Source organism: Pantherophis guttatus, chromosome 14 (genome assembly GCF_059756535.1).
Source record: "Pantherophis guttatus breed Tessera chromosome 14, ASM5975653v1, whole genome shotgun sequence".
Taxonomy (NCBI): domain Eukaryota; kingdom Metazoa; phylum Chordata; class Lepidosauria; order Squamata; family Colubridae; genus Pantherophis; species Pantherophis guttatus.
In genome coordinates this window covers 3,221,769-3,248,463 of record NC_142076.1, presented here as the reverse complement: position 1 = coordinate 3,248,463, position 26,695 = coordinate 3,221,769, and the positions used below count along the sequence as shown (strand labels likewise).

General features: G+C 46.7%; 1 protein-coding gene across 5 annotated transcripts in view; it reads right to left on the bottom strand.

Moving 5' to 3' along the window:
* Positions 1-26,695, bottom strand: part of TRAF7 (TNF receptor associated factor 7) — a 64,774-nt gene that overhangs the window by 22,648 nt on the left and 15,431 nt on the right. For 4 of the 5 annotated variants that reach the window (XM_034420589.3, XM_034420586.3, XM_034420587.3 and 1 more), the window contains exons 5-10: positions 24,662-24,772; positions 20,600-20,692; positions 15,342-15,375; positions 13,357-13,540; positions 8,596-8,730; positions 265-482 (exon numbers count right to left, since the gene is read on the bottom strand). In XM_034420589.3, coding sequence (XP_034276480.1) covers positions 265-482; positions 8,596-8,730; positions 13,357-13,540; positions 15,342-15,375; positions 20,600-20,692; positions 24,662-24,772 — 775 coding nt within the window. Of the gene's footprint in view, positions 1-264; positions 483-8,595; positions 8,731-13,356; positions 13,541-15,341; positions 15,376-20,599; positions 20,693-24,661; positions 24,773-25,358; positions 25,577-26,695 lie in introns of those variants that run through there. The other variant, XM_087878554.1, reaches the window with a different exon arrangement.

Below are 26,695 nucleotides of genomic sequence, written 5' to 3'. Positions count from 1 at the left end.
TGTTTATTTATGGCTCCTTTAAGTCGGTTTTTGACTCCTGGCCACTGTCTGGATGAGTCCCTGCAGTTTTCCTAGAAAGGTTTTTGGAAATGATTTGCCCTTGCCTCCTCCTCCTTAGCCTCCTAGTTTCTAGCCCTAAGCCCTGCACCAAACGCGCTCCCAAGATATTATAGAAATGTCTCAGGAGAAAGCAGCTCTAGAAGGTGGAGTGGGTTTTAGATGGGCCACCTAGGCAGAGGGACCTGCTTTCTTGTAGAGACTCACCAAACTTCAGTTCCAAATTCTTCTCCAACTGGTCTATCTTCTCGGAAAGCTTGCCCAGCATGGAGCGCAGGAAGGCGATCTCCTGGTCCTTCTGAGCCATTGCCACTTGCATCTCATGGAAGCGGTCATCCGTTTGCTGCAGGAACTCCTTCAGACCCTCAAATTTGCACATTTCCAGGTGAGTCTCGTATGTATCCTGGTTTCCTATGAATGTACACCTAGCGGAGAGGAAGCAAGGTATTCAGGATGAGAAGTTCCTTTTCAAAACTGTTATTTTACTTATTATGAGCTGTGCTCCAGGACCACATCAGAGCGAGCTTTAACTTGTTATACTGCACTAGACATGAAATGCGACACCCAGAAAAAATGTGGCTTACTTCACTTAATCCTCCCAGGAAAAATTGAAGGCAAATGAGGTCCAGGCAGAAGAACATCATGGCTTCAAAATCTAAGGCAGGGGTCTCCAACCTTGGCAACTTTAAGACTTGTGGACTTCAATTCCCAGAGTTCTTCAGCCAGCTTTGCTGGCTAAGGAACTCTGGGAGTTGAAGTCCACAAGTCTTAAAGTTGCCAAGGTTGGAGACTCTTGATCTAAGGGACTGGTTTGGACAAACTGAACCAATTTTATGAAGAGGCGCTTTTGTTACTTGTTTTGTTGCCTTGTTAAATTACAGCCTGTGTAATAGATTACAATCACTTGTTCTATTTCACTGCAGTCTCTTAAATTTATTATTTCTCAGATGAGTATTTGTTGCTGTCAATATTTGGGGTTCACTGAAATCCAAGCTCCTGCTTGTGGCAGAATATGTGAAAGCATTTTGGATGTTAGATTTCTACGCCTGTCTGAAGACTTCTGATAAAAGGAAAGACTTCACAGGACATTCCAAGGTTCTTACTGTCAGTGAAGTCCTTTCTTGTGTCCTACAGCCAAGCCAGGCTTCCCCCAGTCAATGTTTGAGCCTCCCTCTTCAATTTCATTCTGCTTTCTGTGGACTACTGCTGAAGCTCGTCTAAATTTTTTTGAATTTTCTCTTTCTTCTCTAAAAACTTAGCCATTCCTCTTAGTTTTGTGTCATCCCAGGTTTTTAATAAAACGTTGAACGGCCCTGGGTGCAGGAAGGAATCCTGTGGTGCTTTACTAAATACTTCCTTCCAGGGGCATGAAGTGTCATTTATGAGTATTCCACAAATGCAATCATTTAGTCATTTTGGGAATCCATCTAAGAGCTACATCTTCTAGCACCGTGATGGCAAACCTATGGCAAGCATGCCAGAGGTGGCATGCAGAGCCCTCTGTGGGCACGCGCACCGTTGCCAGCTGGTCTTCTGGTTTTTGGCATGCTGGTCTTCACAGGCGCCGGAAAACAGCGGCCTGAAAAACAGCCAAAAACCAGGAATGCACACGCCGCCCAGCTAGTCTTTGGGTTTCCAGTGCTCCAGTGCGTGTGATGACCAGCTGGCTGGCAGGTATGTGTGTACTGGAAACCCGAAGACTAGCTGGCCAGCGCACACATGCGCACCGCTCAGCTGGTCTTTGGGTTTCTATCGCTCCGGTGCGCGCACATGCACACACATTCTGATTTGGGCACTCGGTGCTGAAAAAGTTCGCCATCACTGTTCTAGCATATACAGAATGCAGAATAATAGATTTGGAAGGGACCTTGGAGGTCCTCTAGTCCAACCCCCTGCATAAGCAGGAGACCCTATATCATTTCAGACAAGTGGCTGTCAGTCTCTTCTTAAAAGCCTCCAGTGATGAAGCACCCACAACTTCCAAAGGCCAGCTCTTCCACTGGTTAATTGTTCTCACTGTGAGGAAATTTCTCCTTAATTCCAGGTTGCTTTTCTCCTTGGTTAGTTTCCATCCATTGTTTCTTGTACTGCCCTTTGGTGATTTGGAGAATAGGTTGAGAATATCCCCTCAAATATTGGTATAAAGGTCATGGGGATAAATCTGTAGTTTCCTTTTTTTTTTTTAGAATAGAATAGAATTCTTTATTGGCCAAGTGTGATTGGACACACAAGGAATTTGTCTTGATGCATACGTTCTCAGTGTACATAAAAGAAAAGATACATTCATCAGGATTCATAAGGTACAACACTTAATGATAGCCATAGGGAAACAGTCAATATAAAACTTAAGGATACCAGCAACAAGGTTACAGTCATACAGTCATAAGTGGGAGGAGATGGGCGATAGGAATGATGAGAAGATTAATAGTAATGCAGACTTAGTAAATATTTTAAGAGTGTTGAGGGAATTATTTGTTTAGCAGAGTGATGGCGTTCGGGAAAAAACTGTTCTTGTGTCTACTTGTTCTGGTGTGCAGTGCTCTATAGCGTCTTTTTGAGGGTAGAAGTTGAAACAGTTTATGTCCAGGATGCGAAGGGTCTGTAAATATTTTCACAGCCCTCTTTTTGACTCGTGCAGTATACAGGTCCTCAATGGAAGGCAGGTTGGTAGCCATGGTTTTTTCTGCAGTTCTAATTATCCTCTGAAGTCTGTGTCTGTCTTGTTGGGTTGCAGAGCCAAACCAGACAGTTATAGAGGTGCAGCTGACAGAGTCAATCATTCCTCTGTAGAACTGGATCAGCAGCTCTTTGGGCAGTTTGAGCTTCCTGAGTTGGCACAGAAAGAACATTCTTTATTGTAGTTTTTTGATGACGTTTTTGATGTTGGGTGTCCATTTTAGGTTGTGAGATATGGTAGAACCTAGAAATTTGAAGGTCTCTACTGTTGATACTGTGTTGTCTAGTATTGTAAGAGGTGGTAGTATGGAAGGGTTTCTCCTAAAATCTACCACCATTTCTACGGTTTTCAGTGTGTTCAGTTCCAGATTGTTCTGATCGCACCACAAGGCTAGTTGTTCAACCTCCCCTCTGTATGCGGATTCATCATTGTCTCGAATGAGACCGATCACTGTTGTGTCATCTGCGAACTTCATTAGTTTAACAGATGGATCGTTTGAGATGCAGTCATTGGTATAAAGAGAGCAGTGAAGTGGGGAGAGCACACTGCCTTGGGGGGGGGGGCTGTGCTAATTTTTTAAAAAAATAAAGACAACATTTATTATTGGTGTCTTCTGGGACCTTGCCAGGGCTCCAGGATTTCCCAAGGATTACAGTTCTGCAATCATTGCTGCTACTTCCTTTAATATCCTACAACAGAAGTCCACAGCCATAGAGACTTGAATTGCTTTACATTTGCTAACTGGTCTTTGATTCTCTTCTTGTCCATCCTGAGCTGTCCCTCCCTTTTTCCTCTAATGATGCAACCATGGCTTGTTAAGAGTTTTGTTTCACCTCTGAGACACAAGAGACATAAAATATGAATTAAGATATTGTGCCTTCTTGGCATCACCAATCCCATCCCTTTCTCCTTGACCTTTTTGCCCTTCCTTTTGTTTCTGACATAACCGCCCCCACAAGAGGCCATTTTGTTGTTTTGGGTAGCGTATTTTTTGGAGTATAAGATGCACTTCCCCCCCCCAAAAGAGGCTGAAAATTTGGGTGCGTCTTATACTCTGAATGTAGCTTTTTCAAAGCTTTTTTTCAGCCCTAACGAGGCGCTATCGAGTGAAGTGTTCTTACGTGCTTTGCCTGCTTTTCTCATTGCTTCTCTCTCCAACAATCAGCTGTGCTTTAGAAGCTGTTTTTTATCCCCAACCTGGTGCATGCATGCTCAAAACCAGTGAACTAATGTGCTGAAGCTGACCAGACTAAGGACACTAGCTAGATGAATACCTGGTAGGCAGAATTTTTTCCCCCTATTTTCCTCCCCCAAAACTAAGTTGCATTTTATACTCCGAAAAATACATTATTTCTCAACAAGCCTCAGCTTCTTCCAAGCTTCAGTATTTCTGGTACAATCCTTATAATTTCTAGCAAATATACTTTTTGTATCCTTGGGCTCTATGCTCCTCTTGCAGTTCCTATAGACATTTCTTTTTCTTTTCATCTGTTAGAAACTGTGTGTCTAACCACCCTGTTTTCTAAATGTCTCCCAAGGGCAACATAAGTCACTTTCTTCCAAGGTTCTTCACTTCTGTAACTTCTTCTCTGTTGCTAAAGACTTGGTGTAGGATTACAGACCTAACCTTTAGCTCTTGTTCTTTCACTTTCTGACAAATGAAGCCGTTGGCAAATTGGTTCGGGATTCACTTTATCTCTAACTTTTTGGCAGAGTTACGATTTCCAGCAGATGTCAGAATTGTTGAAAAGTCCCATTGTCGCTTTGATCATCTGACACAAAAATCCTCATCCCTATTTTTTTTGCCTGTCCAGGCAAAAAGCTTGTAATAACAATGATATCATTTTAGTTTGACTCTATTTTTATTTCCACCCAGAATCTCTCAACATGATACAATTGTGAATTTATGCACCGGCATTTTTTAATCTATGGCACAATGCCCTCCCCCCTTCCGCTGACTTTGTTCCCTGTGAGTTAAGTTGTAGTTTTGTAGGGCTCCATTGTTGGTCACCACATTTCAGTGAAAGTCCGTAGAGATTCTCCGTCATCAGGTCCTGGTTGTCCCAAAGGTGCTTTTTCAGGAGGCAACTGGACTTCCTTGTTTTTTCTTTTTAAGATGTTTCGCTTCTCATCCAAGAAGCTTCTTCAGCTCTGACAGAATGGTGGGAATGGAAGGATTTCTATTCCTTGCAGATAGCTGGTCATTTGCATCCTTTCAGTGGGTGGTTGAAGCACTTGGAGGTTTATCTGTGTCCTCAGGCTCACCTGAGTTAGTGCTCCTGGTTCCTGTAGTCTGCAATTTTCCTTCTGGAAATCTATTTCCAGATGTGGGAGTAGGAATGGATTTCCAGAGGAAAAATTGCAGACTACAGGAACCATTCGCCCTACTCAGGCAACCCTGAGGACACAGATAAACTTCCAAGGGCTTCAAGAACCCTCTAAAAGGATGCAAATGACCAGCTGTCTGCAAGGAATATAAATCCTTCCATTCTCCATTATCCTGTCAGAGCTGAAGAAGCTTCTTGGATGAGAAACAAAACATCTTCAAAGAAAAAAACAAGAAAGTCCAGTTGCCTCCTGAAAAAGCACCTTTGCGATATGTTTTAGTGATGCTCATTTTTGTCCTTTCTCGTTAGGGTTTCAAATTCTGTTTGTTTCACGAGAATGCTGTGACCGCTGTAAAATATTTCTGGGACTGTGAGTTATACCTCCTCTTGATTTCATCTTTGAAGACTCCAGCCAGTCTCTAAGTCCTGCCTCTATCCTCTATCTCAAAGAGGCTCTTCTCTTTTTCTCTGCACTTCAGGCTTTCCTGATGAGATTAGCAATGTGGCTGCTAACAACATCCTTCCTAGTCAGGGTGAGACATACCCAACTCTTACTTAGATCCTTCAGGTTGATAGAGTAGTCAAGGAACCCAAACCCTCCTCATTATTAAGCTTCTTCGCTGGTTGTCAGCCGGATCTCCAGCATGGGTTTCTACAGCATGCTTGCTCTCGGCTGCCATAGAAACGGGGAGGAGGGCACAGGCATTTGGGATGGGGAAGCGAACTGGTGTGAGGTAGTCCCATGAGAACTGGAAGGGAGGTTTGCACTCATGAATTATGGCGCTGCTGAGTGGAGTTGTTTACACTCAGCTCAAGGCCAACGGTCCGGAGACTCCAGATGCGAGAAATACCTGCAGAGGAGCCTTCCCAGGGAATCCTACATGCTGCTTCTTTCGAAAACTGATTCTTGGGCTTCCTTGAGCTGTGATGACTTGAGTGATTCCTGCTTGCTTCCATGAAATTGAGTCAGGGAGCAATAGACACACAGAATGAGCCTGCTGAAAATCAATGTCAACCCTAAGGGTGTTTGGATCCTTCCACTTTCTTCTTCTTCCTGTTCTCTGGCATTCCTATTCCTCTTTTTGTTTTCTCCTGAGGAGGTTTATTTGTTGTATCCAAGAAGCTCTCATCTTCGTGGTGGCGCAGTGGTTGGAATGCAGAATTGCAGGCTAATTCTGCCGACTGCCAGCAGTTCGATCCTGACTGACTCAAGGTTGACTCAGCCTCCCAGCCTTCTGAGGTTGGAAAAATGGTCATCTATTTGGCAACTTCAAATTTCGATCAATAAATGCTCTGCCTTACATATTGGTAAACGTAATCAGAATGTCAAGTGCAAGGTAGGTGGCATTAAACTAGCTGATGACCCTCACTTTGTCAAGGACCCAGGTCCGTGATGGCGAACCTATGGCATACGTGCCACAGGTGGCACACAGAGCCATATCAGTGGGCACGCGAGCTCATCTTGGGTACACATGCGTGCACTGGCCAGCTGATTTTCAGGCCTTCTGGGCCCACCAGAGTCAGCAAATGGGCCGTTTCTGGTCTCCGGCGGAGGGGGGAGGGAGGCCGTTTTTGTCCTCCCCAGGCTCCTAGAAAGGCTCTGGAGCCTGGGGAGAGTGAAAAATGGACCTACTGGCCCACTGTGCCATCATATGCCAAAAGCGTGGGGGAGCACGGGGTGGGTCACACATGCATGTGAGGGGGGGCAGGGTGCATAGAATTATGGTTGTGGGCACGCGCGTGCGTGACCCTCTGCACTCCCCCCGCTTTTGGCACACGATGGCAGAAAGGTTAGCCATCACTGACCTAGGTGTACTTATCTCTGATGATCTATATTCTAAAGTTCACTGTAACAGCATTGCTAAAAAAAGCATTAAGAGTTGTAAATTTAATTTTGCGCAATTTTTTTCCTGGAAACATTGTATTACTAATTACAGCTTATAAAACGTATGCTAGACCAATCTGAGAGTATTGTTCAACTGTTTGGAATCCCCACCATATATCTGACATCAGTACAATTGAATGGGGTCCAGAAGTTCTTCACAAGAAAAGTCTTGCACTCTTCTGTACACAATAGAATTCCCTAGGCTACCATGCTCGAAATTCTCAGTTTGGATAACTTAGAACTGCGTCGCTTGCGGTCAGGCCTAAGTATTGCATACAAAATTATAGGCAGTAATGTTTTACCTGTAAATGACTTTTTCTGTTTTAATCGCAATAATACGCGCTCTAACTACCGCTTTAAACTCAATGTAAATCGTTCTAAACTTGACTGTAAAAAATATGATTTCTGTAATAGAGTTGTCAGTCTGGAATGCTCTACCTGACTTCCGTGGACCTTACATCATACTTAAGTGGTCAGTAGAGGTGATGTGCATAAGTGCACTAGCATGCCTATCGTCCCTGTCATTGTATTTTAATTCTTTTATTCTTGCTCTCATTTTTGTTTGACAAATTCAAATAAATAAATAAATAAATAAATAAATAAATGAATGAATGAATGAATGAATGAATGAATAAATAAATAAATAAATAAATAAATAAAATGAGGATTGTTGGGGGCAATAGGCGGACTCTGTAAAACCGTTTAGAGAGGACTGTAAATGTGTGGCATTTCTGATGTGTGGCAGTGTTTTTTTCCTCAAGTCCCTTTTCCTATTAGTCTGCATTTCCATCTGGGTAGTTTGGGTTCTTGTTAGACACGGTTACGGTTAGGATCACCCTGAACTTCCTTGACTGACCATGCTGGTTGGAATCTCTCCCACACTCTTCCCCTACCAAACCTCCAAGCTCAAATCAATAACCCTATTGCTTAACGCATTGTAAGCCGCCCTGAGTCTCCGGAGAAGGGTGGCATATAAATCAAATTAAAAAAAAAAAATCCTCTTTTACTCTCCTTTTCACTTGTTCAATGAGCTTGCTCTCTTAGGAGCTGCCTTGCTTGTACGTCCCCTGACACTTTTCACTGAACTGAGCTGCAGCTGCTGAACTGCATACATTTAGAGATAGATTGGAAGACATTAAACAGATATGTGTCACATTTATTATGTTTACAACGAAGCTGGCTTCTGATTTGAGGGATCGTTCTTGAGACTAGATATTGCAGAGCAGCCTTACAGCAGGGGTGTCAAAACTCGCAGCCCGCGGGCCACATGCGTCAGGCACTGGCAACGCCCACTCCCAGTTTAGCGAAGGGGGAAAAAGTTTATTTTATTTTACTTTTATTTTTAAATTTATATACCGCCCTTCTCCCAAAGGACTCAGGGCGGTGAACAGCCAAAGGTAAAAACACAAAATACAAAACTTAAAAGCAATTTAAAATAAATTAAATAATTTGGCCTAGCAGTTTAAATACCCCATTAAGATTCAGATTAAAATTAAACAATTTAAAAATTAAAAAAAAAAGTTCAGATACATCATGTCGATGACGTGTCATCACAAGTTTGATGTGATGGGGGCTGAGGCCTGGGAAACGACCCTTGGGCTGGGCAAAGAAGGCAAGACTCTCCTAGGAGGTCATGGATCCCTGCTTACCCATATTTGGAGTGAGGGCACTTGATGTGCTCACACTCCTTCAGATGTGCCTCCAGGTTCATCTTGAGCAACGGAGGGCAACTGGGATTGTTGGGGCAGCGCACTGGCCGGTAGTCACAGCTGCCTTCATGGTCCCTAGATATAAAAGAGGGGATGTCAGAAGCTGAGTATCTCGTTCTCTCTCTCTCACACACGTACACACACACCTTCACTGGATTACTATTCTTTGGCAAAGGGACCAGATATTTTTATGCAGTGGCACCAGGGAAGCTCTCTGGACATCTCCCTCTTTAGATAACTTGAGGGCAGCTGGCCATTTCCACAGAGTTGCCATAAAGCCCCAGTACCGATATTTTGAGTTGATGAGATTTTTACAAACACTCACACAAAATGGAGGAAGAATCATCATTCTTCCCACCCCCCCCTCCCCTCAATCGCTCTATTGTTCCATGATGCTGGGCTATAACCATCCAGTTTTTGTAGTCTTATGAGCTCTGGCTATGGAAATAGAGCTGTGGATTAGCTGAATGAACAATCTGAGCCAGAAAAGATTTCATTAATTCACTAAAGTATTTATCACAGTTTTGCCAGCTCTGCAACAAAGGGGACTGAAATACATCTACAGAGATTTTATTTCATCCTATGCAGCTTCTTCTGCAGCAACCCATGGATAAGCTGTCCCAAAGGTGCTTTTTCAAGAGGCAACTGGACTTCCTGGTTTTTCTTTGAAGACATTTCACAAACGTCTTCAAAGAAAAACCAGGAAGTCCAGTTGCCTCTTGAAAAAGCACCTTTGGGACAACCATTACCTGGAGGACTGAGAATTTCCAGAGACACGGATAAGCTCCACTTAAGACCCTCCCCAATAATTTGATCTTTGGCCATCAAAAGGCAGTCACAAAATGGCTAAATTTCAGTTGTGCTTTTCGGCCAGTTGTTTAATTATTTAGGATAGTTTTAAGACAAAGGAGCCATTTGGGGGGGGGGGCAGGGGCTCCTCCTATTTCTACCTTTGAAAACCACCCGAAGGCCTAAAAAGTTTGACCATTCCTCTTCCATCCTCCCAGCTTAGATTTCTTGGGGAAAAAGTCTTCCCTTTGTCTGCAGCACTATTCCCAGGTCATGTCTCTTCCCAAATCTCTCCACAGCCCATCCTCAATTGTACTGTCAAAGACATTTTTATTTTATTTTATTTTATTTTATTTTGAATTTGTATACCGCCCTTCTCCCTGAGGACTCAGGGCGGTGAACAGCCAAGTAAAAACATTAAATACAAATATTAAAATACAGTTAAAATATACATATATAAATTTGGCCCCATTAATTAAAAACAATAAACAAAACACTTAAAAACACTTAAAAAAATTAGGCCAGCCCGGCTTGCTGGAAAAGGAAGGTTTTAAGGGCACGGCGGAAGGCACGGAGGTCTTGGATTCTCCTTATCTCTGGGGGCAGCTGATTCCAGAGGGTGGGAGCCCCCACAGAGAAGGCCCTCCCACTGGGGGTCACCAGCCTGCACTGTTTGGCTGATGGCACCCCGAGGAGGCCCTCTCTGTGGGAGCGCACGGGTCGATGGGAGATCGTCGGTGGCAGCAAGCGGTCTCGAAGATAGCTAGGCCCTATGCCATGGAGCTCTTTAAAGGTGATAACCAACACCTTGAAGCGCACCCGGAAGACCACTGGGAGCCAGTGCAGCTCGCGCAGGAGCGGTGTTACATGGGAGCGCCAGGCTGCTCCCGTCACTACCCGCGCTGTTGCATTCTGGACCAGTTGGAGCCTCCGGGTGCTCCTCAAGGGGAGCCCCATGTAGAGAGCGTTGCAGTAGTCAAGGCGAGAGGTGACGAGGGCATGAGTGACTGTGCACAGGGAATCCCGATCAAGAAAGGGCCGCAACTGGCGGATCAGGCGAACCTGACAAAAGGTCCCCCTGGTTACAGCCGTCAGATGTTCCTCCAAAGACAGCTGCCTATCCAGGAGGACTCCCAGATTGCGAGCCCTCTCTGTGGGGGCCAACGACTCGCCCCAATAGTCAGTGATGGAGTCAACTGACTATATCGGGATGCTGGGAGCCACAGCCACTCAGTCTTGGAAGGGTTGAGCTTGAGCCTGTTCCTCCCCATCCAGATCCGCACAGCCTCCAGGCACTGGGACATCACTTCAAGGGCATCGTTGGGGTGGCCTGGGGTGGAGATGTACAGCTGGGTGTCATCAGCGTACTGGTGGTATCTCACCCCAAAGCCACGGATGATCTCGCCCAGCCGCTTCACATAAATGTTGAACAGGAGGGGCGAGAGGACCGACCCCTGAGGCACTCCACATATAAGAGGCCTTGAGGTCGACCTCTGCCCCCCTGCCAACACGAACTGCGACCGGTCGTAGAGAAAGGAGGAGAACCACCGTAATACGGTGCCTCCCATCCCCAACTCTTCCAACCGGTGCAGCATGATACCATGGTCGATGGTATCAAAAGCCGCTGAGAGGTCTAACAGGACCAGAACAGAGGAACAACCCCTGTCCCGAGCCCTCCAGAGATCATCAACCAACGCGACCAATGCCGTTTCCGTGCTGTGTCCAGGCCTGAAACCCGACTGGAACGGATCTAGATAGGATGTTTCCTCCAAGAATTGTGGAAACTGTCGCGCGACCACACTCTCAACAACCTTCGCCAGGAAGCGAAGGTTGGATACAGGACGATAGTTGGCCAATATTGCCGGATCCAGGGACGGCTTCTTGAGGAGAGGCCTCACCACCGCTTCTTTCAAGGCGGCGGGGAAGTGACCCTCACTCAACGAAGCGTTGATAACACCCTGGAGCCAGCCTCGTGTAACCTCCCGGGAGGCCAGTACCAACCAGGAGGGACACGGGTCCAGTAAACATGTGGCCGCACTAAGTCTCCCCAAAATCCTGTCCACATCATCCGGAGTCACAGCATCAAATTCCTCCCAGGTAACATTCTCAAGACTATTCCTCGTCACCCTGCCCTGATCTACCCAGTCAGAGTCCAAATCCCCCCGGATCGGAGCGATTTTGTCATACAGGTATTGTCCGAAATCCTCCGCCCTGCCTTCCAAGGGATCCTCCCGTGCTCCCGGATGGAGCAGGGAGCGGGTTACCCTGAACAGGGCGGCCGGACGATTCCCTGATGACGCAATAGAGGCGGAAAAGTAGTTAAACTTTGCCGTCTTTATCGCCACTACGTAGGTCTTAATATGCGACCTTACCAGTGTTCAGTCAGATTCAGCGAGACTGGCCCTCCAACCGCTCTCTAGGAGTCTTTTCCGGCGTTTCATCTCCCTCAGCTCCTCGGTGAACCAAGGAGCCGCGAGGGATCGACACCGGGTCAGAGGCCGCAAAGGCACGACTCGATCCAAGGCCCCACCAGCCGCCCGATCCCAGGCAGCTACCAGGTCCTCGGCCGAGTCGTGTGCCAGATCTTCAGGAATTGGCCCAAGCTCCGTCTGGAACCTATCAGGATCCATCAGGTGCCTGGGGCGGATCCATCTAATTGGGTCCGCCTCCCTGCGGCGGGGTGTAGCGGTTCGAAGGTCCAGACGAAGGAGTGAGTGATCTGACCATGACAAGGATTTCATGTCTATATCCCCTATAATAAGACCACTCAACCACTGGCCAGAGACAAAAATCAGGTCCAGCGTGTGTCCCCCCCTGTGAGTGGGGCCATGAACTAACTGGGTCAGGTCCATGGCCGTCATGGAAGCCATGAACTCCCGAGCCATCTCTGACGTTTCACCAATGGACGGCAGATTGAAATCACCCATGACCATAAGCCTGGGTGTATCAACTGCCACCGTGGCTATCACGTCGAGTAGCTCGGGCAGGGCCGTTGCCACGCGGCAGGGAGCCAGGTACGTTAGCAGCAAGCCCATCTGAACCCCCTGACCCCACCTCACAAAGAGGGACTCACATCCGGCAATCTGTGGCACAGTGGTCTCCCTCGGACCCAGACCTTCGTTAATAATAACCGCCACCCCCCGCCCCTCCCCTGGGCCCTCGGCTGATGGAATGCTCTGAAGCCTGGTGGACACATCTCAACCAGAGGGACCCCTCCCTCCGGGCCCAACCAGGTCTCCGTAATACCCGCCAGGTCCGCTCCCCCCTCTTGAATAAGATCGTAAATGAGGGGGGCCTTATTTACCACGGACCTGGCGTTGCACAGCATCAGCCGGAGGCCCAGGTCCTGAGTATCTGAGCCACCTAGTATCTGAGGGGAGCCTTGAGGACCGGGGCGTGCAATCGCTCTCAAGTAGCGAGTGTGCACCCCCGGCACAAGATAAGGTCCTCTGCTCCCGCCATATCTGCCCCTCCCATCCACCGTGCTGATGACATCCCCAATCCCTCGTCCTGCGCCCTCCAGACCGTTACCCTGTGCCAGGCTGGGCCCTGACCTAGGTGGATTACCCCCCCCATCCCCTTTGGTCACCCTCCCAGTTCCCCTTAAAAGATTATTAAAAACCCTAATTAAAAAACCCCTCAATCCCAGCTTTAAAACATGCCACCTCTCGGGGCTCCAAAGCCCGTCCTTAAGGTAGGCCTTCGATAGAGTGGAAGGCCATCGCCGCGAGAGGGGGGCATCTCGCAGCGCAAGCAAATCTGCCGAGGTATAAGCCATACAAGTATAAGCCATTTTGGGGGGGGGGGGGAGAGAGCAAGGGGAGGGAGAATGCCATCCTGCTGAATTCAAATAAGCAGCCATGCCCAGACAAACCAGCAATCACAGGAAGAGGCTTCACACAGCTTACTTACTTCCTGGCACTCAGTTTAATGGTGAAGGGGCACCCGTGGGGGTCCACCTCGAAGGCTGAAGGCTTGCCACTCACGCTGGACCGGCAGCCGTACTTGCAGTGAATGAAGAGCTCCCCGATTTGTTCGGCCACTGCAATGTTGTTCACCACCACTGTCAGTTTGGCATTGTCCACTGGGCACTTGTCTGCAGGGAGAAACTCTTGGTGAGCGTGACTTCATTCAGACACCATCCTGAGCTGGGATCCACTAGGCTTATCCCCTTTAAAAACACTCTGAGGGGAAAATTTGAACTCCATTTCTAAGTGAAGCTGTTGTCCGCTTAATTGCAGATAACTTCCTCAAATGCGTAAATTATAAAATCATCAATTACTGTATTTTTTGGAGTATAAGATGCACTTTTTTCCCTCGTAAAAGAGGCTGAAAATTTGGGCGCTCTTATACTCTGAATGTATACTCTGAAAAAAACTTTTTTCGAAGCTTTTTTCCCAGCCCTAATGAGGTGCTAGCGAGTTAAGCGATCTTAGCTTCCCTGCTTTGCCTGTTCCCTCCAACTCTCAGCTGTGAAGCTTTTTTTTCAGCCCTAAGGAGGCGCTAGCGAGTGAAGCGATCTCCGTGGTTTGCCTGCTTTTCTCATTGCTTCTCTCTCCAAAGATCAGTTGTGCTTTAGAAGCTGTTTATTATCCCCAAGCAGGGAATAAAAACCAGCAAACTAATGTGCTGAAGCTGACCAGACGAAGGACGCTAGCCAGATGAATACCTGGTAGGCAGATTTTCTCCCCCCTATTTTCCTCCCCAAAAACTAAGTTGTGTCTTATACTCGGAAAAATATGGTAACTGGCATGCATTTTATCAATTCAATAATTCACATTATCTTCACATGTATTATTTTAGAGAGGTCATTCCTCAAGATCACCAGTCATTGTGTGCATCTCCCAGGTGACTTTTCTGCAATTCCCCTAGACTATTTTTCATCCATGGTTTCAGACAGGAAACACAGAAACATTGCATTAAAATACGCTTACTGGAAACAAGGGGAAAATATCAGGAATTTGGAAAATCCAAACCCCATCTACTTGTAAGAGTGGTGCGGTGGCCTAGAGGTGGAGCTCTCGCCTCACAATCAGGAGGCTGTGAGTTCGATCCTAGGTAGAGGCAGATTTCTCTCTCTGGGTGCAATGAGAATATGACTGCTGAATAAAACTCCGCATTGGCGACAGGAAGGGCATCCGGCCAGTAAACACTCAGCTCCATTCAGTTGCCCAGACTCCACCTCTCAGGGGATTATGGGGTCGTTAAAAGAGGATGATCTACTTGTTATCATTGCCCTGGAGACTGAGCACCTCACCAGAGTTGTACAGTCCTGGTCCACCAAAGTCCACTACTCTGATCTTCGTAGTCAGAGGAAATATCCAGAGCTGCACTTGGCAGAGTGAAATTTCTCAGATGTCATAAAAAGTACAAGAATCCAATCAACAAGGAAAGCCTGGGTGCCATTTTTAAAATTTGTATTTGACAAAGAAGCAAAAGATAAGCAAAAGAAAAAAGAATGCCTGCACTTTCCAACAATGTAGGTAGTCCTGGATTTACAACAGTTCATTTAGTGACCGTCCAAAGCTACAACGGCATTGAAAAAAGTGACTTATGACCGTTTTTCACACTTACGACCTTTGCATCATCTCCATGATCATGTGATCAAAATTCAGCCGCTTGGCAACTGACTCAGATTTATGACGGTTGCAGTATCTTGGGCTCATGGTCCTTTTGAGACCTTCTGACAAACAAAGTCAATGGGGAAGCCAGATTCACTTAACAACCAGGTGACTAACTTAAGCAGTGATTCACTTAAGAACTGCGGCAGGAAATTTTGCAAAACGGGGCAAACCTCATTTAACAAATGTCTCACTTAGCAACTGAAATTTTTGTGGTCATAAGTCGAGGACTACCTGTCATTCAAACACAATGCTCAAAAGGGCTTCAGTACCTACCAGAGGTTAAGGCACATCTCCTGCAAAACGTGTGCTGTGAAGAAAGAGAACAGAAGGCGGTAAGAAACGGGGTGTGTATCACACAATGCCTGTTTTCACCAACAGGGGGCAGCCTCTGTGGGTCCTACTAGGTAGCCTTTGCTTCCTAGAGCAGGAGTCTCCAACCTTGGCAACTTTAAGACTGCTGGACTTCAACTCCCAGAATTCCTCAGCCAGCTATTCCAACCTGGGCAACTTTTAAGACTTGTGGACTTCAACTCCCAGAATTCCCCAGCCAGCAAAGCAAAGCTGGCTGAGGAATTCTGAGAGTTGAAGTCCACAAGTCTTAAAGTTGCCAAGGTTGGAGAGCCCTGTCCTAGAGACCCACCCATTTTAATCCACTTTGCTCCAGGAGCTACAGCTGGTGGATTGGGCTCCTTTTCTCCAGATCTTTGTGGGGAAAAAAATCTAGAGCCTGTATTCAGCCTCATGTCCAATTTGATGCTAAGAAAGCTAAACAAAGACAAATTGCATCGTTCTTCCTCAGATGCAGCCTGGGAAAGTTTTAAAAAATGAATTCAGTATCAGGAAAGAGAAGAACTCAGATCTTGAAAAAAAAATTCTTTTTATTCGATGGCTGCATTCTGGACTATAAAAGGTGACACATTTCCTTTTCCTATGACCATTGCATTTCTTCTTCCAGACAGATGCCATTCGCCTCAATCTTACCGAAAGCTTCGTTTCATTCAGGACTTTGGTTTTATTTTAGGTTTTAGAACTCCACTTAAAATTAGGCACTTTGCGTGTGTTAAGTTACAGCATCTGATCGGAACCCTCAGTCTTTCTATTTAAAACTCTCGCAGGGGAATGAAGTGCGGAAAAGCTTAAAATTCAACAGCAGAAGATGGAGCTCAACTTTCATATTAAGAACTGTGGGATATATGGTATCCATCACTAGGAATTTTTTTATTTTTATTTTTATTTTGAATTTGTATACCGCTTCTCCCTGAGGACTCAGGGCGGTGAACAGCCAAGTAAAAACATCAAGTACAAATATTAAAATACAGTTAAAATATACATATATAAATTTGGCCCCATTAATTAAAAACAATAAACAAAACACTTAAAAACACTTAAAAAATTAGGCCAGCCCGGCTTGCTGGAAAAGGAAGGTTTCAAGGGCACGGCGGAAGGCACTGAGGTCTTGGATTCTCCTTATCTCTGGAGGCAATTGATTCCAGAGGGTAGGTGCCCCCACAGAGAAGGCCCTCCCCCTGGGGGTCACCAGCCTGCACTGTTTGGCTGATGGAATGTAGGTAAGTCAATGGGGAAGCCGGATGCACTTACTAACTTAACAACGTCAAGTGATTCAATTGTGGTCATTGAATCAAGGATTATCTGTATTGTAACCGTACAATTTTGTACGGTGCCTTTTAATCTCTTCCAGAAATAGTCAGGTGAGGCCTAGAGCTTTACCTGGAACAAGGCCTGTGCAGTGAAGGCCAGCTGCCTCTATCTATCTAGTCTAGTGAAGAGAAAGGGAGACATGATAGCATCTTCCAATATTTGAGGGCTGCCACAGAGAGGAAGGAGTCAAGCTATTTTCCAAAGCACCCGAAGGCCAGACAAGGAATAATGGATGGAAATGGAACAAGGAGAGATTCAACCTGGAAATAAGGAGAAATTTTCTGATGGTGAGAGCAATCAACCAGTGGAACGGAAGTTGCCTTCAGAAGTTGTGGGAGCTTCATCACTGGAGGCTTTCAAGAAGAGACTGGACTGCCATCTGTCAGAAATGGGGTAGGGTCTCCTGCTTGGGCGGGGGGTTGGACTAGATGACCTACAAGGTCCCTTCCAACTTTCTCAATCTGTATCTGCAGAAGCGTTAAACGGGGAAAGCTACTGACTGATGCCTGGCGGGAAGTCTACTGGGCTGAACAAGTGAAGCTCAGATTTATGAAGTGAGTTGGTGCAACTTGCTGTCTTACTGTGAGGAATAGTTCCAAGACAATTGAGAGGGAGGGAACAAGTTAGAACGAAAAGCTGTGCTCCAAATTTTTTGTGCTTGTCTCAGGATTTTTACCAAATTACAGTGTTCTGTTTTAATTGCATTCCTACTGATCATCTATGGCTATTTTTGTTACTTAGGAATCACAGAAAAGCCAGAGGAGAATTTAGGAGAGATGGCGATGATCAAGAACTGATCCATAGGGTTCAAGAGGGCCTTCTGAGCCAGCTGCTCAACTCTTGCGAGACTGAGAGTTGGCACATCCGTGACTGAAGATTAAGTCTCCTGCACTACTGGGGTTTTTTTTTCTGCTGAAGTGATTATTTTCAGAAATACACAATGATTTACCGAGCTTAGTGGCTAGGGATACTATTGAGCTCTTAAAAGGGATACTATATTTGGAACTGTTTCTTTCTAATTCGTTCATTTTATCCTCTTTTGGTTCACAATATCCTCCTGGGCTTTGTGTTGGTGACAAGGAAGTGCTTCTGTGGCAGTCGAGGCAGCCAGGAACACTCTCTAAAAGGGCCACAGCCACCAGGCAACCATAAGCCACAGCTGGAAGGAGTGAAGCCTGGGCAGCCAAGCAGAACCCCTGGGAAGGAGACACAAGACCTTCACCTTCCTTCCTAGATTCTCCAGGATAAACCGAGCACCAACTTTGGGCTGCCACACTTGAATTGGCTACAAGTGTTTTGCTCAAAGTTGGCCTTACTCTCCTCTACTGGGGGCTCTGCAGCCCCCAACTGAGGGGTAATTCCTCCCCAGCTGCTCACTTCCCTTTCCTGCTCTATCCATTCAGGAAAACGCTCTCGCCAGGGAGGCCAAAAGAGTCTGCAGCAGAGCAAAAAGCAAGCTGGGCCTTGCTCCCAATTTCCATTCCGACATTCCCCAAAACATGTCAGAGCAGCTGGCTGGAAAAACCGTGAGGAAACTTGCACAATAGAAAGGGGGTTCTGGCTGGATGGACTCCGTCGGGTCTCTCCACGTGCCATTAACCCTTGCTTAGGAAACCACAAGGGCTCGTGTGCTCTGCATGTCCAAACCATCTTTGTGGGCTGCAATGTCTGGCATGAATGAATGACATCTGGAAGTATAAAGACATCAATCTCGCAATGCAATGCAGATTAGCTAACGCAATAATTTTTTTCCAATTGCTATTTATGGCTGCGAAACTTTAGATTCTGAAAAAGGCAGCTCAGAGAAGAGAAGGGTGGACGCCTTTGAACTGTGGGGCTGGAGGTGATTATTACCGCATCCCATGGACTGTAAAAATAACCAAGAAGTCCTAGACCGAACTTCACCAACAATATCCCTTGAAGCCAAGATTGCCAAACAGAAGCTGTCATACTTCGGTCACGTCATGAAAACTGACTCATTTAAAATGTCATTTAGACCACTTCTGAACTTCGGGCTTGAAGTGGAAAAGAATGAAACTTTGATTTTCAGAGTAGACTGACAGATCCTTATAGGAATGGCTTGTTCATATTATTATGAAAAAACAAAAGTGATTTGTGATTTGATGTCAATGGACTGGAGGCTAAAACATATGAAGAACGGTTGCAGGAACTGGGCCTGGCTAGTCTAGTGAAAAGAAGAATTAGGGACGACAGGATAGCATCTTCCAATATTTGAGGGGCTGCCACAGAGAGGAGGGGGTCAAACTATTTTCCAAGGCACCCGAAGGCCAGATAAGGAATCATGGATGGAAACTGAACAAGGAAAGATTCAATCTAGAAATAAGGAGGAATTTTCTGACAGTGAGAGCAATCAACCAGTGGAACAGAAGTTGCCTTTGGAAGTTGTGGGAGCTTCATCCCTGGAAGCTTTCAAGAAGAGACTGGACTGCCATCTGCCAGAGATGGTGTGGGGTCTCCTGCTTGGGCAGGGGGTTGGACTAGATGACCTACATTGGTCCCTTCCAACTCTATTTATCTGTATTTTTTTAATGCCTTATTTTACTGCAACAGTCGTAAATCAAATGCTTCTTTTTCTTCCTTTTATTCTTATCCTTTCTCACTTCTCTTCCCCCTCTTCCTCCCCACTGCTTTTCTATTTACTTTTGTATTCCGTATCTTATAATATTTTATAACTCAATAAAAACATTGAACTGGCAAAAAAGGAAAAAAAAAGTCAAATGCTGGGAGTGATCACTGGAAAAAGAAGAGGGGACTGCTCGAGCACCCGCTGGCTGGAGACTATAAAGGATGACACCGGGATGACCATGGCGGGTCTGAAGGAGGCGATGTGAGACAGAGGGGCATGGAGAGGGCTGACCCACAGAGTGGCCGAGGGTCCGACTTGAGATGCACCAATAGGTGAATCGTAGCTTTATTTAATGACTGCGGTGTTTGTTTAACCGGCACAATGATTTAATGACTGCCACAAAACAGGTCATAAAATCGAGTCGGTGCTTTACGTCCGTTAGTCTCGAGCATGGTGGGCAGGCTCCATTATACTGTGGGTTGGAGTTCCTACCAAAGGAGACGTCGAAGGCACAGCTGCAAAGGATCCATTGGGGGAGAAAAGGACAGCCAAAGAAAGGGCAGATCAATTAAGTCCATTTTTGCTTCTGTTTCTTCCAGGGGATCAGGACGAGTAGAAGGGAAGGACTGACATTTGAGGCTGGCAGAAAAGGTGTGTTGGGGGGGGGGGGAGGGAATTTCAGCCTGCACCAGGGGTGTCAAACTCAAGGCCCACAGGATGAATCCGGTGCTTAGATCTGGCCCACAGAGCCGCCCTGGAAACAGTGAAGGACCAGTCTGTGGTGCCTCTGCCAGTGAAAACGGGTTCCCAATCTCTGTTTTCGGCCGGGACGGCCTCCTGCAGCCCTCTGCCAGTGAAAATGGAGCTTGGGAGGGCCGCACACGGCCCTCCCGAGCTCCGTTTTCGCTGGCAGAGGGTTGCAGGAGGCCGTCCCAGCCGAAAACAGAGATTGGGAACCCGTTTTAGCTAGCAAAGGACTCAGGCCACCGCAGGCCCCCGTAACACAAATGATGTCGAGCCGGCCACACCCACCCGAGATCAAACACAACCCTGATGTGGCCCTCAATGAAATCGAGTTTGACATCCCTGGCCTACACGGTCTAACCTCCCTACCGGGGAGGATTCCAGAGCTAATCAAAGAAAGATGCATTTTGGGATTATTGCACTGTGCAGGAAGTTGGACTGGACGGCCAAGTCCAGCAAGTCCACCAAAGATGCTCCAATTCAGTCCTCCCCGACCTCTTTCTCCACACGACTGAAACTGCCGCCCAGTTCGACTCCTTACCCCACAGGTCGTGATCACGGGATCTTTAAACACACTGCAACACAACTGGCAACAGAGTTTCACAGAAGGCTGCTCAGCAAACACCAGAGGCTCCTGCAACCAACCAGAACACACGCGTGTGAGAATGAAAATGGCGCCTCCCTTTGGCTCAAACCCAGCAATGCTCTGCCAGGCTGGGGAGTTTGGGAGACAAAATTTACAGGTAAATCCTGGGGCTTACAACCACAACTGAGCCAAACGTTTCTGTTGCTAAGAGAGACAGATATTAAGTGAGCTTTGCCCCATTTCACGACTTGCCGCAGATGTTAAGTGAATCGCTGCAGTTACTAAGTAAATCTGGCTTCCCCCTTGACTTGGCTTGTCAGAAGGTCACAAAAGGCCCCAGGACACTGTGCAACCGTCATAAATGCGAATCAGTTGCCAAGCATCTGAATTTTGATCATCTGATCACAAGGATGCTGAAACAATCATATAAGTGTGAAAAACGGCCATACGTCACTTTTTCAGTGCCGTCGTGACTTTGAACGGTCACTAAATGAAGTGTTGTAAGCCGAGGACCACCTGTATAATGGCAGAGAACGAAGCTCCAGGTTGTGAATGGCTGGAGAGCTCGCCCTGAGGAGGAGGAGGAGGAGCATGTGTCGGCCACCCCACAATCTCTAGGTGTTCACAAGAGAAAACTCACCTTTTCAATGTGAGCACATCTGTGCAAACTAGGGCTCCATTTTCTTAGGGGGGCAAAAGAAGCACCTCACATTCAAGCCAACGTGAATTCACTTCCTCATCAGGCCCCCAGCTAAATATCTCTAAAGAGGGGGCCGGGCAGGGGTATAAGCAGAACTCTCTAGGGCCCAAGCAAAACTTTTCATTCGCAAAAAATCCAGAGCACAACTACAAGGCATTATTAAAGAATTGTGTCTGCTTTAACTTTCTGCTGCCATCTAGTTGGAATTAGTCCAGAGCAGTGGTGAAATCCTACTGGTTCGCACCGGTTCGGGCAAACCGGTAGCGATAAAAGCTACCAGTTTGGCAAACCGGTAGTTTAAAAAAAGCTACTGCTTGGTCCAAACCGGTATTTCCGATGATCAGCTGTGCCGCGCGATTTAAAATCGCTAGAAAGCCAGAAATCGTGCTTTCTAGTGAATCTAAATCGCGTGGCACAGCTGTTCTCCCCCCCCTCGCTTACTTCTACTTACCTTCCCAAGCCTCCTTTTTCCGCACGCAGCGTTTGTTTGGCATGGGTTTGGTGTGCACTACGCACACAGCTTGCGTTTGGTGTGCACTGTGCATACATGCGCACACAAAGCACGCGCTTGGCACGCAATGCGTATGCAGGGGCAGCAAACCAGTGGCAAACCAGGGAAGATTTCACCACTGGTCCAGAGGTTTGGAATCCAGATACCAAAAAGCCATCTTCCTTCACAATCAGGGAGGGGGAAAGGAGAGAATTTTATTTATTCATTTAAAACACCTCACTAACTCTCGGCAGTTCCCAGGTTGAAAGCAGCTAAGGCACCGGAAGGACTAAGGATCCCCTTTGCAAGGGGGCGAGGAGGGGAATTATCCGTCTAGGACCATGATGGCGAACCTATGGCACATGTGCCACAGGTGACACACAAAGCCCTCTCTGTGGGCACGCGAGCCGTCGCCCCAGCTCAGCTCCATTGCGCATATGTGTGCACCTCCCGCCAGCCAGCTGATTTTTGGGTCTCTGCTGTGCATGTGTGGGGGCGGGGTGCATGTGGGAGACACGTGCGCATATGCGGGAGATGGGGGGGTCACACGCACATGTGCAGGGGGCAGGGAGGAGACTGTTTTTGGTCCCAGGAGGCTGCAGAGAGTCCTGCTAGGCCCAAAACAGGGCACAGGGGGTGCAAGCACATGTGGGGGGGGGCAGGGGAGCATGCACAGGAGGGCAAGGCGCATGGGGGAGGGCACGCGTGCAAGCACGCTGTCATATGTGTGCGCACTTTGATGACGCCACGACAAAAAGGTTAGCCGTCACTGGTCTAGGGAATCCAAAGCAGCTGCTGCCACCTGGGCTCTCCAAACTTGGCAACTTTCAGACATGAGGAGTTCAACTTCATAGCTGGCTGGGGGAATTCTGAGAGTCGAAGTTCAGCTGTCTTAAAGTTGCCAAGTTTGGAGAGCCCTGATTTTAAACTACTGGGGACACAGCTGCATGCTCAGGATAACCCCCCACTCGCCCCCCCAAAGTCATCAATCTGCACAGGGGAAATATGGGTAGTCCTTGACTTACAACAGTTCATTTAGTGACTGTTCCAAGTTACAACGGCACTGAAAAAAAGTGACTTACGACCCTTCTTCACTCTTTTGATCATTGCAGCATCCCCATGGTCATGTGAGCATCATTCAAACACTTGGCAGCTGATTCATGCTTACGACGGTTGCAGTGCCCCGGGGTCACGTGATCCAGGGGTGAAATCTAAAATTCATTACTACCAGTTTCCTGATTGGCAGAGGCTTTTTTTCTTTTAAATGCCTCTGCCGATCAGGCAACTCAGCTTGGATCGTCAGAGGCTTTTAAAATAAAAAAAGCCTCTTCCAATCAGGCAACTGGAATCCTCAGAGGCTTTTAAAGCATTTTTTTCTACAACCTCTGAAGAAGTTGTAGAAAAAATGCTTTTGAAAGCCTTTGAGGATCCCAGCTGAGCTGCACGATCATCAGAGGCTTTTTTTTTTTTTTACTTTTTTCAGCCTAAGAGGTTGTAGAAAAAATGCTTTTAAAAGTAAAAAAAAAAAGCCTCTGAAGATTGTGCGGCTCAGCTGGGTGGGGGTGTGTGTGGGGTGTGGCACAGGGATTTTTGCTACCGGTTCTCCAAACCACCCGCCTCCATTGCTACCGGATCAAGCGATCCGGTCCGAACCGGGAGCATTTCACCCCTGACATGACCCCCTTTTGTGACCTTCTGGCAAGCCGAGTCCATGGGAAAGCCAGAATCACTTAACGACTGTGTGACATATTTAACAACTGCAGTGATTCACTTAACAACTGTGGCAAGAAATGTTGTAAAATGAGGCAAAACTCACTTAACAAATGTTTCATTTCGCAACGAAAACTTTTGGCTCAGTTGTGGTCGTAAGTCGTAATGCTTTTTGATGGCAGGAAAGAGGACACTTTTCCTTTTTGGAAGAGCCAAGAGTTAACTGGGGAAGGAAAATGTGATATAATGCAGGTTACACACACGTTGATCACTACCTATGCCAAATTTGGGGGGAGAGCTTTGGAACGTTGTTTTTTTTTATTAAAACAACATACAGCTGTTTCTTCAGAGAAAAGGGTTCTTGCAAACTTCCAAAGGCCCAGCGTTTCAATACCTAGAACTGAACTCCATGCATGATGCATCATGATTGAGGCAGAATAGTTGAACGGGGGCCATGGGCAGTAAACTCTAGAGAGGCACAGAGTAACTTTTATGCAGTGGTTGTGAGTTGTGGCAAAGCATTGATTTATAGTTAAAAGAATTGTGCCAGAAAAGAACAGCCACTTCCTTTATGCCAGGGATGGGCAAGTTTGTGGCTCTTTTAATTTCATCTAGGATTACAGCAACAGCAAGGAATAACTGAAGCTACAGTCCAGACCCCCATCAGCTGAATAAGGGCTGTGAAAAGCAAGACCAATTAGGCTGCAGACCCAGAGATTTCCTTCCTCAGAGCCCTTTTTGGCTGCAGCACTGCATGCTTCAGGGGGCAGCTAAAACCACAGGTCTAATACGGACCAAGGACGCCTTGGACAGGAGGCTCATCAGCTTCTGCATCAGGGAGCCACATCTCTCTTGGGTTTAGGTTCCTCTGGGTTTTTCTTTTAAACACAGCAATAATTTATTAAGAAATTTTCATTCTGTTGCTTGGGGGGGAAGGAGGCAGAAGGCTTATTGTTTTAATAATTGTCACCAAAGGTTCCTTCGTGAAAAGAAAAAATGAAATTCTTGCAATACAGGGAGCTTTCTACTTTGGTAGTTAATAGAAAAAAAATGTATAGACCTCTTCCACATCATGTATTATGGGAAACTCTGCCCCCCCCAACCCCCAAATACCTACTGGCTCCTCCTCTTCCTCATGGAGAGAGAACGTTGAGCGGAGGGACATGTTGGACTCTGAATGCAATGAACGAACGGAGATGGCAGAGTCAGACCGACGGGTGATTGGCGGCTGGAGAGAGAGAGAGAGAGAGAGAGAGGGAGAGAGAGAGGGAGAGAGGGAGGGAGGGAGATATGAATCGGTCACTTATTTAAGATAAAATAGCACAGCAGCCACAACCAACAATTTACAACATGTGTGTTCAGAACCAGGCTTACGGGGGATTCCAGGAGGCCCTTGCTAATGGCAGCCTTTCTGAACAAAATTCAACATATTTCTGCGAGGTTCTGTCCTAAGTGGCTGTTTGACCTGTGACGGGCAAGGGCCAAGCAGCACACAAAGGAACAGTGTGACTACCAAATTCCTTTTGCAAGCCTCTCTGCATTTTTTTTTTCAAAACAAGAAATAAACCACAGATTAAACAGAGGGAGGCCTCAGTGGCAGACAAAGCACATTTACTTGCCCTGCAAAGAAGTTACTTTTGCTTTTCACAGAGGTCTGCAAAGTTGAGCCCTCGGAAATCCTTTCACTTCTTGGGCAATACCAGCACTTCACTTAACCGTTAAATCATCGGGAAAAGCTTGACAAATCTGACAGGTGATTGCAAAAGCACCCCAGACCGATTTTTGCCTCTGAGGCGGATACATAAAAAGCTCACCTTCCCAACATGGAACTTCCTGATGCTCAACCAGGCTTCTGACCAGAAATGCTGGTTCTCGGCTATGATCCTTCACCAAAAACCTACCACGCTTCGCTCTCATGGCTTCTGCTGTTCCTAAGAGCACTTGTGGTTAGGCTGCCTCTGCTTCTGCCTCTCTCTTTCACACACACACACACACACACACACACACACACACACTTCTGCCAATTTGCTTTGCGTAGATGGCTGGAGACTTCCTCCTATTCAATTCAGTCGGGGTTCTGCTCTGTGGCTTCCTGTTTGGGGGGGGTGGAAGAGCCAGTTGGGCACCATGCCCGCCAATCACCCGGCTTGTCCTGGCTGCAGGCTCTCTGGGACCGGCTCAGCAAGGGAGCTGCTAACAGAATGGCCACCTCTCAGGTTCTCATCCAGGGAAGGAAGGCCAAGGCAGACCCACTGCATCTATACGAACGTGGGACTGACCCGGGATAAGAAGAGCAGCAATAAAAGTTGTGCCGTAGAGAAGGAGCCACAAAAAGCCAAGTTTATAAAGGGGGGGGGGGAATCTGGCAGTCATAACCTTTAAACAGAAGAGACAGGCGAGTTGTCCATGTCCTGTCCTCTTCATGGCTCCCATGATGTACTTTCCCAAAGGAAGAGGGGGAAAAGGAAGTTCAGAACATGCTGGCTCTTTGCTGAGGGTGAGAAAGGAGCCTCTCATCAGGCAGCTTACAGCAGGGAACTCAAGAGAGGCTCTCCTGCGTCTCACCCTGGTGACATTCCAGGCCAAACACAAACGATAACAGGTACCGGGCATTCCCCTGCTTTTGGATACAAGTTTCATTTTATTGTTTAAGTAGCTGATCTGGATTTGCTGTTCTTGCAATGATTAAATCGGGCAGGATAGGACCAGCCTGACAGTTAAGGAATGCTTCCTCATAGATGAGATGTATTTACATCCCACGCACTGCAAAAGGCAGTTCTAGGAAATCTACTAAGAAGTCTCTTCTTGACCTGAGGGCCGGGTCATTATAGGTCACTCTCAAAAAGTCACAAAAGCGATCAGGAAGGCCTGGCAAGTTCCAAAGTCCTCTGGATGTTAAAAGTTAAAACTTAAAAGTTTCAATGGCTTGCAAGAATTGTGAATTAGAGGCAAGACAGGTAGTTCTCAACTTATGACCACGTTTGAGCCCAAAATTTCTGTTGCTAAGCAAAACATTTCTTTTGCCTCATTTTACAACCTTTTTTGCCAGATTTGTTAAGAGAATCACGGCAGTTGTTAAGTTAGTAACCCGGCTGTTCAGTGAATCTCGTTCTCCATTGACTTTGCTTCATCAGAAAGCCGAAAAAGAGGA